The sequence below is a fragment of the Natator depressus genome, chromosome 13 (assembly GCF_965152275.1).
Source record: "Natator depressus isolate rNatDep1 chromosome 13, rNatDep2.hap1, whole genome shotgun sequence".
Taxonomy (NCBI): domain Eukaryota; kingdom Metazoa; phylum Chordata; order Testudines; family Cheloniidae; genus Natator; species Natator depressus.
Genome location: NC_134246.1, coordinates 32761974 through 32777279, shown reverse-complemented (window position 1 = coordinate 32777279; position 15306 = coordinate 32761974). Strand labels below are relative to the sequence as shown.

The following is a 15306-nucleotide window of genomic DNA, read 5'->3' as shown; positions in this document are numbered from 1 at the left end:
GGACGAAAATATCAAAATTTCCCATGAAATGAAAATTTTGAAAAAGAAATCAGTTTGGGAAAGTTGTCATTTCAGAAAATTTCTCAATTTTGTTTCAGATTTCTGAAGTGTTGTTTTGAATATTATTTTAAATGTTATATTATTCTGTTATATTTACATGCTTCATTTCATGTCAGGAGCAGCAGCGCATTGCAGGGTTCCAAGCGGGTTTGTCTAGCCCATGCTGAACCCATGCTTCACTGCTGTTGCTACTCAGGAAGCTAGGTTAGTGCTAGCTTGTGTATGCCCACAGGGGCTTTAACCACACCCCTCGATTGCAGTGTAGACATACCCCAGGAAAGTTAAATGGTTTCTGCAGGTAACTCCTTTAATTTTCTTTAAATCCCCAGCCAGAGCCACTCAGGTTAGGATGGTAAGAAGTGTTAGGGGGCTTATTCCTTTACCCTCTCACTTCCCTGGTCCTTCTTGTATGAACAGAGAGCAACAATACCCAAAGTCCGAAGGTGCAAACAATTCGATGTTTATTGGGGTGAACTTCCAGCAAGCTTAAATTTAAGTTCCTTTTTCCTTATTTTCAAATCCCAACTTCCTTCCTGTTTGCCCCTAATTTATATAGTAATATTTTCAGCTATACCTTAATCAATCATTTTACTGAAATTTACCTAACCAATCCTAACATATTGTAACATAATTCTCTAACCAATTATATTCCACTACCCTCATTAACATACAGCTAGCAAAATTAATTATACAGCAGACAGAAACAATTAGAGAACCAGACAGATTAACAATAGAAAAGTGGGGGCCATAAAGATAAAACATACAGAAATGTGAGTTTTACAACCACAACTACTGAGAAGTGATTTTTTGCCAGACAGGATGCTATCAAACTTTAAGTTGTCTTTAAACATTTTTCTCTGGAGGTGATAGGCATTATCAGGACAGGAGTGTATTCCTAACAGCCCCATAGCACCTTCTTTCAATGTGACTGGTTTGGAATGTGAGGATGTGACCGGTCGCTTTCCAACTTATGGCTGCTTCTGCTGCTTAGCCAAAGGCCTTAGCTTAAGAACAGGGCCTCAGACTGGCACTTGCAGCAAGTTGCTCTTGTAATCTTTGTGTGCTGTTGTGCTAGGGACACAAGTCCAATTAAAAGTGAACGAGGCTGCTGTTTGTAACACCCTTAATGACTTGGCCTGGTCAGAACCCTACAAATTAGAATTCTATTCTATCCAAAGGACTAATCAGGATCCCGTTAATGTTATTCCTGAACTGCCTGATAAAATTAGGTACCAGAATCTTCTGAGATGTCTAGACCAGGTTCTGATTGATACAATAAGTTCCCACGTGCCTGTTGAGCTGCAAGATGTTGAAGTTTGGGGACCCAGATTGTATGAGCCCAGAATCAGACCAACTTTGAACTTTGACCTTACATTTTGACCTCACCAAAAGGTTATTAGTCCCTTCAGTAGACCTCTTGGACAAAGTAGGTTAATGGGGACCGTGAGGGATCCAGCAATACAACCGCCTCCTGCTATAGTTGTTAGACTGCATTGCCCATTTAGAACTGGCATGAAAACCTTAAACCCTGATTACTTCTGTTGTGTTTCAGCCCCTTGATCAGATTTCTATGTCAACACCAGGACAGAACCCAGGAATCCTGGAATTTCCTTTGGAGGCCAGTCAAATGTCCAGTTCTTGCACTGTGACCCCAATAGCCCCCTTGTGTCAACCCCAGACATCTCTGCACCAAAGGGAATTTTCACAGCCTCTTGTATTTGAGTGACTAACATAAACACAAAAACAAACTGCAACACTCCATTAACTTATTAATCAGTCCTCCAGTGGAAGTATCCCCAGTTCCCCAAAGAGTCAATTTTCTTGATCATGACCCATGACACGCAAGAGGATTTTAGAGTCGTTTCTCCTCATGTAAGAGTTAGTAATTATAAAGGGAAGTTTTGTGCCACTGTCCCCTCTTTGGAACGAGGTCCTCTTCCCCTGCCTGTCAGAAGAGCAAAGAACAGCTCTGAGATTTGACTCCCCAGGCCATCCTCGGTCATTCGGAGGAAGCTGGCTTAAGGATCACAGGTACAGCTGGTTGTGTGAGGTACTGATTCTCGGTGCATAGAATGTGCAATGTGATCCTATGGATAAACATTGTTATTGCAGTGCCGATAATGGAAGAGAGATCTGGTTGGGGAAATAACATTTAATACTTATAGATTGATTTCTCCTCTGAAGGGCTTTACAGATATCAGCTGGAGATTTCAGAGGAGCCTGGGTTAGGAGGAGAACAGCCCCCAGACTCTGCTGACAAGGAAAGAGAGATCTGGTTGGAGGTAATACACTTAGTAGTTATAAAGGGATCTTTTTTATAAAGCTCTTTAAAAACAATTAGCTTGGGTTTTCAGGGGCGCCTCCATGAGTTAGAAAGAAAATAGCGCACAGAACCTTTACTGCCATGGCTATCTGAGACAGTCTCTTTCAGGGTATGTCTACATGACAGTGGCTTCAGCAGCACAGCTATTGCACTGCAGCTGTGCCACTGTAGTGTAGACGCTTCCTGCATTGACGGGAGGGGTTTTACCTTCTATGTAGCAAATTCACTTCTCTGAGAGGGGGTAGTTGGGTTGATGGAAGAATTTTTCCATTGACCTAACTTCATCTACAGTGGGGACTAGGTGGACCTCACTACGCTGCATAGAAGATAAAGTTTTTCACAGCCCTGAGCAAAGTACTGAGGTCAACCTGTGTTTTAGGTGTAGACCAGTCTTCATACCTTGCTTCTACCATGGTAGGACCCTCTGCTGCCCAGATCTGAAAGATCTATCTCTGGGGCAAGGCGGAGGTAGGAAATGAAGACTAGAAAGAGCCCAGGGAAGTGCCTGGATCAGCAGACAAAACCAGAGTGAGATTCCCAACACCATAATGATCTGAAAATGGGGTTAAACAGTAAGGGGGCCAAATTTGCAGAAGATACAAAACTACTCAAGATTGTGATGTCCCAAGCAGACTGCGAAGCGCTACAAAAGGATGTTACAAAAGTGGGTGACTGGGTAACAAAATGGCAGATGAAATTCAATGTTGATAAATGCAAAGTAATGCACATTGGGAAACATAATCTCAAATATACATATAAAATGATGGGGTCTAAATTAGCTGTTAAATGACTGGTGTGGAGAAAGTAAATAAGGAAGTTTAATTTACTCCTTCTTATAACAGAAGGACTACAGATCACCAAATGAAATTAATAGGTGCAGGTTTAAAACAAATAAAAGGAAGTATTTCTTCACACAACACACAGTCAATCTGTGGAACTCTTTGCTAGACGATGTTCCTATTGAGATCCAGGAAGTGGGTGGGCGGAAGCCTGCCTACTGCTAAAGGGTCCCCCTACCCCCAGTCTAAGGGGGAGATTCGCAGGACCTGGAAGCCAAGTGATTTCAGGAGACAGCTAATAAAATAACAGGAACAGGAGTGTGGTCAAAGGGTCAAACAAAGGGAACCCGATGGGAGGATGTTGTGAAGGCCAGGACTATAACACCGTTCAAAAAAGAACTGGATAAGTTCATGGAGGATAGGTCCATCCATTAGCCAGGATGGACAGAGATGGTGTCCCTAGCCTCTGTTTGCCAGAAGCTGGGAATGGGCGACACTTGATGATTACCTGTTCTTTTCATTCCCTCTGAAATACCTGGCATTGGCCACTGTCAGAAGACAGGATACTGGGCTAGATGGACCTTTGGTCTGACCCAGGATGATTGCTCTTATGTTCTTAGAATCCTCTTTACCAGAGTCTCCATTATCCGGCTCTGTTTGTTAACTGAACTGGGGATGAAGCTCTACGGATGATTGGAATTTTTGATGATCCAATCTGGCCCCGGTCCCTATTAGATTGGATAAGCAGGGAAGGATCGCTTAATGATTACCTCTTCTGTTCATTACCTCTGAAGCACTTGGCATTGACCACTGTCAGAAAACAGGATACTGGTCTGACCTAGTGTGGCCATTTTTATGTTCTTATATTCTTCTTTCTACTAGAAAGGGGGTTGTGCACCTAACTCTCTTTAGTTCCATTGAAAATCCCATCCTGAGTGTCTGAAATATTCCAAAGTCACACATCTAACAGTGATGAAAGTGTATCCTATGCAAATGTTGGGTGCCTCTCTCTTTCCTTTTACTGGCTAGCGCATGTATAGAGGTTTGGTGGCTTTCACACAATGTTTGAGCTAATAGTTCTGGTCCTTTCACTCAACCTGTAGAAGTTCTTACCTGTAGATCATGAATTCATTCCTCACAGATCTCCTACTCAGAGATCCTCATCCTAAGAGCAGCACCAGAGTAGCAAATCTCGGATATGTACAGGTGGGGGACAAACACAGGCATACACAGGCAGGTATATTACCCCTGTGTCCAACCATCTTCTCAGTATTTCACTACAGAGGGTTTTGAATGGTCTCTGCCAAAAGCTAAAAGCTGGCTGATTGTAAGGGTTATTTTGTGATGTTTGTAGAAGAAGTAATTTTAGAGTACCAGGTAGGATATTGGGTTTCAAAACTGTTGAAGTGAAACTTCATCACAGGAGGCAAGGTGGATCTGGGGCTAACTTTATCAACATTGAGAACAATGGACATCCATGGAGCAGCCCATATACGGACCAGGTGCCAGTTTGAGGATGGCAAAGCCAAAAGAAAAAAAAACAAGAAAAGTCTCAGAATAATATGCCCCCTCGGGTAAGAACCAATCCTCTGTAAGTGTATAAAAGAGGAAGAAAGAGTTGTTGTTCATTACAGAGGAGAAACTCTGCCTGTGAGGGTGTCTCATGAAAGGTGGATCCTCGCTTTCTGAACCAGACAAGCACTGCAAGGACTATAAATATTAGGCAGGAAAGGAACTTGTTAATAAGCATATGCTATCAGTTACGTTCTATGTTTTGTTCTTTTACTCATAACCTTATGCTTCCAAACCTTTATACTTCCTTTCGTTTGAATCTCTATCTCTATCTCTATCATTGGATCTCTAGCTCTGTTCAATAAACTTCAATGTGGTTTTACTACAGATGCATCTAAGATCCCTGTGCTAGGACCAGTGTTGAACTGAGGTGGGATGCGTGTCTTCCACAGAGGCGGTAGATCAGTCTGCAGTGCAGGTGTCTGAAAGTGAGACAAAGTGGGCTGTGTAAATTGCTAGCCTGCATTGGGACAGAGCGGGGCCCGTGGAGTTCAAAGCGGAGACTTGTGATGCCAGCAGTTGGTGGTTGGGGAAGGTTTCCCCTACTGGACACAAACGAGGCCCTCACACGCTGGAAGCAGGTGGCAGTGATTCACCTTGGACGCCTCAGAGAACTCTGAATAGTGCCACAGCTATGCCCACCCATCCCTCGATTTTCATCGCCTCCAAATGATTGGCATCATCAATACTTTACCTGAGTGCTCACAGTCATTAGAGTATTTAACCTCCTGGCACTCCTGCAAAGAGATGGGAACTTGCAGCATTATTGTAGAAAGGGAGAACTGAGGCTGTGATTTTCAAAGGACCCTAAAAAATCAGGAAACTAACTCTCTACGAAAATCAGTGAGAACTGGTCCCCTAGTACCCCTATTCCTCTTGGAAAATCCCAGAGCAGGAGGGGATGGGGTTTGTCCAAGGGCACAGAGGATGACTATGGCAGGACAGAAACCAAACGCAGCTCCCCACAGTCCAAACCAGTGGTTTACCCTCAAAGCCATCCTCCCCCGCTGCTCATGCTTGGAGTGACATGGCGCTGTTCTCTATGTGAGAGATTTTCAGAGCTGGTTGACGTTCATTTGAAAAAATAAGTCACTCTCAAAAAGAAGGATTAGTTTGAATCAGCATTTTTGATTGGAAAAATCACTTTTGGGGATGGATGTTCTCAAATTTTCTTTAGAACATGTCAAAATAAAATGAAACTTTTCATTTCATTGGGAGCCACTATTTTCACTTCTTGCATTTCAAATGGTAAAATGTAAGAACATAAGAACAGCCAGACTGGGTCAGACCAAAGGTCCATCTAGCCCAGTATCCTGTCTTCTGATAGTGGCCAATGCCAGGTGCCTCAGAGGGAACTAACAGAACAGGTAATAATCAAGTGTTGCATCCCCACACATCCATGTGAGAGTGTTGTGGTTTTCTCACACTTTTTCACATTCTCATCCCCAATTGTACGGTAGGAAAAAATGGGGTAACCTGAAATATAAAAAAAGAAAAGAGGGGAAAACAGACTGAAGATCCAAACCTGGATGCTGAAAAAGAAAATCAGGGAGGTCTAGAGCACCAGGGCTGCAGGAATATGAATGAACACAATGGTTACCAGAGGACTTCTTTGGTGGGCAGGCCAACCCCCCTTATTCCAAGTACCCCAACACTGAAGATCGGTATTGGTGAAATGACAATCATCTGCTGTATCAGGATTCCCCTGAAGTGGGGATGAGGATGTACTGTTTAATTTAGAAATATAAGAAAATTCCCAAACCACCTTGGTTTGTTGATGTGGGTTTAAAATAAATGTCATATGCGTAACTTTAAGGGGGAGATTATAAAAAGATTAGGAGTAGCAGTAGTAATATTTCTGTTCAATTTGCAGATATATTTTAAGGACACAAAATGGAACAGCAGAATTTCAACACCACAGTGACAGAATTTGTTCTCGTAGGCTTCACTCAGAATCGTAAGCTACAGTCTTTTCTCTTTGTGGTCTTCTTCATAGTCTACATGACAACCTGGGTGGGAAACTTCACCATCATTGTTGCCGTGATTACCGACCACCAGCTGCACACTCCGATGTACTTTCTGCTGGCCAACTTGGCTTTCCTAGATGTCAGCGACTCTTCAGTCAATGCCCCCAAACTACTGTCAGGTCTCCTCTCTCAGTGCAATATCATCTCGTTCAATGAGTGCCTCCTCCAGATGTTCTTCTTCCATTTCATCGGTGCTGCAATGACTTTTTGTCTTGTGGTGATGGCAGTCGATCGGTACGTGGCCATCTATAAACCACTTCAATACTTGACTATCATGAACCGAGGTGTATGTGTGGGGTTGGTGGCACTGGCATGGCTGGGTGGGTTTGCTCACTCTTTTGTACAGATTGAACTGATCCTCCAGTTACCGTTCTGTGGGCCTAATGTCCTAGACAATTTCTACTGTGATGTCCCACAAATCATCAAACTGGCCTGCACTGACACCTACTTGATTGAACTATTGATGGTCTTCAACGGTGGGCTGCTTCTCATAATAGTCTTCATCTTTCTACTCACTTCATACACCGTCATCTTAGTTGAGATAAGGACACATGTCACGGAGGGGAAGCACAAGGCTTTGGTCACCTGTGGAACGCAGATGACAGTTGTGAGCTTAATATTCATTCCTGGCATCTTCATCTATGCTCGACCCTTCAGGAAATTCCCCGTGGACAAGTTGGTCTCAGTCTTGTACACTCTAATCACCCCAATGCTGAATCCAATGATCTACACGCTGAGAAATGCCGAGATGAAAAAGGCCATCAGGAGACTGATGAGGAGAATGCTGTTACCAGGGAAGAAAATAGAGGCATGATTTATATTTTTGAATGATGATTTCTATTAGAAACCTGATTTCAATATGTCAGACAGAGCATATATATACGCTCAATCATGAAAAATTGTGTTCAGAAATAAATCACAGACCAAGGGTCAGAATCCTTAATGAAGTCTACAGGACCGGTTGGTGTAAATCAGTAGAACTCCATTGGAAACAATAGACCAGGACCTCAGTTTGTGTAAATTGAACTAGCTGCAATGGGCTCAGAGATCCAGATCACTAGCCAGTGTAAATGTCCATAGACCCATTGTAGTCAATGAGCCAGATCCCCGGGTGGTGTAAATCAGCATATCTCCATAGGAGTTGTGGGCCAGATCCCTAGCTAATGCAATTGGATGTCACTCCCTGAACATCTTGCAGCACCTAAGGATCTGAGCCTGACAATTTTTGCTAAAAATGTTCTATTAATAATTTCAAAGATGGAAAAAAATCAGGAAAATTGAAGTCTTATCAGGAAGAAAAAACCCTTTCAAATGAAGAATAGTTTATATAGCATAACTAATTTTCTAAATGCCACGATGTTATTGTTGAATGTTCCAGATTAGCAATATGGATATTATATTATACATTATACATTTCTCCCTCATACACAGATGCTGTATCTTTGTGTTTCTCATGTGACTGGTAAACAGTGTGATTTAATAAAAATCCAATCTCTGCTTTCACAGAGAATTAGAGTTAATTCTTTGAGACAATGTTTGTAGTTCTATTTCTATCTATACAGGTTAAACGAAAGTTCTCTTTGGTTGCCTTTTAAAAAGCAGAAGGTTGCACCTAAGTGGCTAGTATTCAGAGTAACAGCCGTATTAGTCTGTATTCGCAAAAAGAAAAGGAGTACTTGTGGCACCTTAGAGACTAACGAATTTATTTGAGCATGAGCTTTCGTGAGCTACAGCTCACTTAGGATTTTCAAAAGTCCCTAGGTGCCTAACTGTCACTGAGTGCTCGTTGGGCCTCTTTGAAAATCTTAGTTGGCATCTGTCTGGATTTAGGGTTGCCAACTTTGTATTTGCAGAAAACTGAACACTCTTGCCCTGCCCTCTGTACCGCCCCTTCTCCGAGGCCACACCCCCAGTTCATTCCATCCCTACTCCCTCCATCACTCGCTCTCCTCCACCCTTGCTCACTTGCTCATTTTCACTAGGCTGAGGCAGGAGGTTGGGGTGCGAGAGGGGGTGAGGGCTCTGGCTGCAGGCTCTGGGGTGGGGCCAGGGATGAGGAGTTTGGGGTGCAGGAGAGGGCTCTGGGCTGGGGGGTTGGGGTGCAGGAGGGAGTGGGGCTCTGGCTGCAGGCTCTGAGCTGGGGCCAGGTATGAGGGTTTTGGGGTGCAGGAGGAGACTCCAGGCTGGGGCAGGGGGTTAGAGTGTGGGAGAGAGCTCTGGGCTGAGGCAGGGGTTTGGGGTGTGGAGGGGGTATGGGCTCTGGGCTAGGGGTTTGGGGTCAGGGGTGGGGCCAGAAATAAGGGGTTTGGGGTGCAGGAGAGGGCTCCGGGCTGGGGCAGGGGGTTGGGATGTGGGAGGGCATGTGGGTTGCGGGTGGCGCTTACCTAACGCGGCTCCCAGGAAGCAGCGATATTTCCCTCCGGCTCCTAGGTGTAGGAGTGACCACGTGGCTCTGTGCACAGCCCACGCCTGCAGGCACCACCCCCTCAGCTCCCATTGGCTGCGGTTCCTGGCCAATGGGAGCTGCTGAGCTAGCGCTGGGGGCAGGAGAAGTGTGCAAAACCACTGTGGCCGTGCCTCTGCATAGGACCCAGAGGGAAATGCCAACAGTTTCCCGGGAGTCATGCGGAGCAGATTAGGGAGCCTGCCTGTGCTGCCAGCTGGATTTTTAATGACCTGGTCAGCAGTGCTGACCGGAGCTGCAAGGGTCCCTTTTCAACCGGGCATTCCAGTAGAAATCTCAATACCTGGCAACCCTATCTGGATCTTATGCACCTATATATAGAATATTAGAGTTGGAAGAGACCTCTGGAGGTCATCTAGTCCAATCCCCTGCTCAAAGCAGGACCAACACCAACTAAATCATCCCAGCCAGGGCTTTATCAAGCTAGGCCTTAAAAACCTCTAAGGATGGAGATTCCACCACCTCCCTAGGTAACACATTCCAGTGCTTCACCACCCTCCTAGTGGAATAGTTTTTCCTAATATCCAACCTAGACCTCCCCCACTGCAACTTGAGATCATTGCTTCTTGTTCTGTCATCTGCCACCACTGAGAACAGCCTAGCTCCATCCCCTTTGGAATCCCCCTTCAGGTAGTTGAAGGCTGCTATCAAATCCCCTCTCATCTTCTTTTCTGCAGACTAAATAACCCCAGTTCCCTCAGCCTCTCCTTGTAAGTCATGTGCCCCAGCCCCCTAATAATTTTTGTTGCCCTCCACTGGACTCTCTCCAATTTGTCCACCTCCCTTCAGTAGTGGGGGGACCAAAACTAGACGCAATACTCCAGGTGTGGCCTCACCAGTGCAGAATAGAGGGGAATAATCACTTCCCTCGATCTGCTGGTAATGCTCCTACTAATACAGCCCAATTTGCCATTGGCCTTCTTGGCAATGAGGGCACACTGATGTCTCATATACAGCTTCTCATCCACTGTAATCCCCGCTGTAAACTTACAGCATGTTTTAGTCACAACTGTGTGTTAATATATAGGTCTGTTTGTTAGCCTGAGGTAGAATTTGGGGTTTGAGTATTTGATATTCTGAAACTAAAATGTGTATGTGACGGGTTTGGCCACAGAGACCCCCTTGGGACTGTCATCTGACGTGCTGAGATTACCTCTGAGCCTGTTTTCCCTGCCAGATTGGGACTTCAGAACCCTGCCTTGTTGATCCAAACACACTAGCCTGCTGCAACACTGACCCAGGTCTGATCTACGCCCCCAAAGCTATAGACTTTAACCAAAAACTGCTCAACAGGTTACTTGCCTCCAGCACCCAGAAACCCAGCTCCCAATGGGATCCAAACCCCAAATAAATCCGTTTTACTTTGTATAAAGCTTATACAGGGTAAACTCATAAAATATCCGCCCTCTATAACACTGATAGAGAGATAAGCACAGCTGTTTGCTCCCCCGGGTATTAATCACTTACTCTGGATACATTAATAAACAAAAGTGATTTTATAAGTTACCAAGCAAAATAAAACAAAACACGCAAGTCTAAGCCTAATACATTAAGAAACTGTTTACAGGTAAATCTCACCCTCAGAGATGTTCCAATAAGCTTCTTTCACAGACTAGACTCCTTCCTAGTCTGGGCCCAATCCTTTCCCCGGTACAGTCCTTGTTAGTTCCAGCAGGCATCTCACGTGAAAAGCAGAGGCTTTCTCATGACCGGGAACCCCCCTTTTTCTGCTCCTCTCCCTTTTATAACTTTGGCCCATGGTGGGAAACCTTTGTCTTTCCGGATCCCCACCCCTCCTTCTAAATGGAAAAGCACCATGTTTAAGATGGATTCCAGTATCCTGTGACATGATCACATGTCCTGTGAGACCTCATTCTTCATTCTTCCAGGGTTGGCCCACACTTACCCAGGGAGGTTTGCAAGCAAACAGAGCCATTTACAGCCAATTGTCCTAGTCAATGGGAGCCATCAAGTTTCCAAACCACCATGAAGGGCTCATACTTTGTATAATTACAATAGGACTTCTGAGTTCTACTTCATATTTCTAGCTTCAGAGACAAGAATGATACATACATACAAATAAGATGAACACACTCAGTAGATTATAAGCTTTGTAATGATACCTTACAAGAGAACTTTTGCATAAAGCATATTCCAGTTACATGATACTTACACTCATAAGCATATTTCCATAAAACATTATGGAGTGCAATGTCACAGTGTAAACAAGCGACAAAGACACTGTGATGTTGCTTCTGCCTACTCAGCTGGATTTGTTAGTGCAATGGGAACAGATAAGAGCAGTTAAAGTGTAACTTGAGAGCACACTTAAAAATTTCCTCAACCCCTATCTCAAGAAAAGTCAAGCAACCAGTCGGGAGGAGCAAATGGGATGGGGGGGGGGACGTATAAAACACTAAAAGACCAAAGAAATGCCCGTCCCTGACCACAGTACAAACTCACTCCTTACGCCTCCCATGGGGTACCAAAGGGGTGGGATGAAGATCCCAGACCCAAAATGGAACATGACCCTAAGTTGTAAGGGGTGAGACTGTGAGCGTGCATTGCAGGTATATTTGCACCTGCTAAGAAGGAGGAGGTGGGAATAGGGAAAATGGGGAATGGGAAACAAGAATGGGCAATAGGGAACAGGGACACAGGCAAGGCTCTGTGGCATCAGAGCTGCGAAGGGGGACATGCTCTGCGGTGTCAGAGCTGGGAATGGAACACTGGGAAACAGACTCTACCAGCATGTATAGATATAGATAGGCTTGTTTGGAACTAACCCCAATAAACATAGCATTTTCTGCACTTTGGACTTCTGGTCCTTTGCTGCTTCCTGTCTGTGTGATGTGAAAGTAGAATGAATTATATTGAAATTATAATTCATTAAAGAAATGCTACTTGAAGGGTTTGTTGAAATATAGTTGTCAGGAAGAGAAACATTAAGGAGTGTGAGACAATGGGTCCTCAAACTAATTAACTTAGAGCTCCTACTGAGCTAGGAGATTGGTAAACGTTAGTGTGCAAATAAGATATGTATGTATATTTGTCAGTTTCTGCTTCCTTTTGTCTCTTATGTTAAATTGGCTTTTGCTTATTTGTATAAATAAGTTAGCTTGAGCCTCAGAGAGGGACTCACATATCTGGGTGCATTGGCAAAGCGCTTTGCTAATAAACAGAGTGGTCTGACAAATGATGTGAGTCCTGAATCTGACTTTGACAATTTGGAGGTTCCACCGAGATGGCAACCGTCTTCACTGTGGCCGTGTGACTCCTGACTGTTCTTAGGACGGCCGTGGCAAGCCGGCACCTGGGTATTTGGCCCGAGCGTTCCTCTGCCAGAATGGAAGGGTGCATGACCACAGTGAAGTCTACGCCATCGAACCTGTTGGATCCCACTCTGTTCTGGTAGGGATCCTGGGATCTGACATCAGGAATCTGGTCAGGTAATTATTTCTGTGTTTTGTCCAGACTAAGGACTGTCTTGTCTCTGTGTCTATCCGTCCTCCCTGTGGTGTGTTTGAGTCTGGGCGCCGTCTCTGTCCGAGGATCGGCTGAGCAAAGGGTTCCTGTCCCCATGGTCTGAGTGAGTGAAATCTGCACAGTCGCAGCCGCACCGTGTCTTGGGTAAAACCCTTGGTGTGAAAGCAAGGGCGATTGAGGCAGTAGCCTGTGGACTCCTTTTGTGTGTTGCACTGGGCATCGCTCTGACGAACCCGACTTTCCTTCTTGTGTGATTGGTGTGTAAAGTCCTCCTGTATGGGTAACCAGACGTCTAAAGGAACACCGGCTCAATTTATGTATTTTAGGAAGGGTCCAGTCTCCTGTAAATTTCCAAAAAAATGGTCTAAGCTAACTCAGGAGAATCCCAAAATTCAGTGGCCACTGTTAGGATCTTGGGACAAAGACCGAGTAGACGTCTTAAAAGACAAACTCGGCCAACCTAAAACTAAATTGGCAAAAGGAGAGGTTGATTGTTTCATGCAGTGGTGGGAAGAGGCAAATCATAGGTGGACAGAATCAAAACTTGCCTCTCTCAAAGACTCTGGCTTCTATCCCACCAGATGCAACTCATTTTACTGTTGTTGATTTGTGCTCTGCTTTCTTTTCTGTCCTGGTTCACCCTGACTCCCAGTTCCTGTTTGCCTTTTCTTACAAGGGGCAACAGTACACATGGACCACACTGCCCCAGGGGTATACTGAAAGCCCGTCATATTTTTCCCAAGCATTAGCCCGAGACCTTGCTGACCTTGTTTTCCCGTCCAGGTCCACACTAGTCCAATATGTAGATGACCTACTCCTCTGTTCCCCTTCATTGTCTGCCTCTGAAACTGACTCTTTAGTGCTCCTTACTGCCCTAGTAAATAAAGGTCACAAAGCTTCTCGCTCTAAACTACAAGACTGTCAAGCTTCTGTCACATACCTTGGCTTTCTCCTCTCCCAGGGTTCCTGTGCACTTTCTCCCACCCGCGTCCAAGCTATCCTTAGCTTTCCCCGACCCCGCTCCCCACGCCAGGTCCGGAAGTTTTTAAGCATGGCTGGATTTTGCAGACAATGGATTCCCCAATATGCCTCCCTTGCAAAACCTCTCCAGGAACTCACTCGATTCTCTGTGCCTGACCCCATGCCGTGGCCCCCTGAGGCCAATTCTGCCTTTGTTTTCCTCAAACAGGGTTTGGCTTCTGCACCTGCCTTAGGGCTGCCTGACTATTCTAAGCTTTTTACCCTTTTCTGCCACGAACAATCTAGGTGTGCACTTGGAGTTCTCACTCAGATGCACGGAGAAAAGAACCGCCCAGTGGCTTATTTCTCTGCCACTTTAGACCCTGTTGCCCAAGGCTTACCCCCCCTGCCTGCGTGCTATGGCTGCTGCAGCGCGCCTAGTCAAAATGTCTGATTCCCTTGTTCTCCGCTCTCCTCTTACCCTCCTGGTCCCTCACTGACCTCACCCTGCTCCAAGACTCTGCCCCAGAAACCGAGAAAGAATCCTGGGTTGCCCAAGGTTGCTCTCTACATCCTGATTCTTTTTGGCGCTCGCTTACTGGCACCTTTGTAGCCCCCTTTTCACTCTACCCATCTCTGGCTGCCCTGCTACATGGTGTTTCGCATGTCGGAAAGGAGGGGATGGTCTCTGCTGTAACTTAGACAGGATGGTGGGCCCCCCATTTTAGCTCTTTTGCAGCCCACCACTGTGCAGCCTGTAGCATTTGCCAAAGCCATAATATTGGTAAATCTGTAAAAGTGGCCCAGGGGTTCCGGGGCCTGCCTCAAGCACCGTTCTTGCATTGGCAACTTGATTTTGTACAAATGCCTAAGTGTCAACAATATGAATTTATATTGGTTATGGTATGTTTATTCTCTGATTGGATTGAAGCCTTTCCTTGTCACAAGGCTGACCACTGTCTGTTGCCAAATGTTTGTTAAATCATATTATGCCTGCCAAGGGAATTCTTGCTACTCTGTCCAGTGATCGGGGTACACATTTTACTGGACAACTTGTTCAACACTTGGACCATATATTGCATATCAAACACCTGTTGCACTATCCCTACCACCCACAGAGTGCAGGTGCAGTTGAAAGACGAAATGGTGTACTTAAGAATAAGCTTGCTAAAATTTGTGACTCTACAGGATTAAGCTGGCCAGTAGCCTTACCATTAGCCCTTATGGACATGAGATCCACTCCATCCCAAAGGCATAAATTAAGTCCCTTTGAAATTGTTATGGGACGCCCTATGCGAGCTATGACTACCATTACTCCCGTTCCAGATTTGAACTTGACTCACAGTGCGCTCCTTCAGTATTGCAAGGGACTAATGCAAGCTGTAAGTCACTTTCATTCACAGGTTCGAGTCGCCTGGCCCATGGAACCCTCCTCCGACGCTTGCCACAACCTCGAGCCAGGTGATTGGGTCTACGTACAGTGCCATCATCGAAAGCACGCCTTGGAGCCCCGGTGAAAGGGTCTTCGTCAGGTACTGCTTACTACACAGACGGCTGTTAAACTATCTGACTTATCACTATCTGGGTGACTTTAATTTTCCTGATATCTGCTGGGAGAGCAATACAGCGGTGCAT

The 15306-nt window shown here is 45.2% G+C and overlaps 1 protein-coding gene across 1 annotated transcript; it reads left to right on the top strand.

Annotated features, from left to right (window-relative positions):
• The first annotated feature begins 6627 nt into the window (after positions 1-6627).
• Positions 6628-7575, top strand: LOC141997691 (olfactory receptor 4D9-like). Its single transcript, XM_074970134.1, has one exon. It carries the CDS (start codon positions 6628-6630, stop codon positions 7573-7575), a length of 948 nt encoding a protein of 315 aa, XP_074826235.1.
• The last annotated feature ends 7731 nt before the right edge of the window (positions 7576-15306 follow it).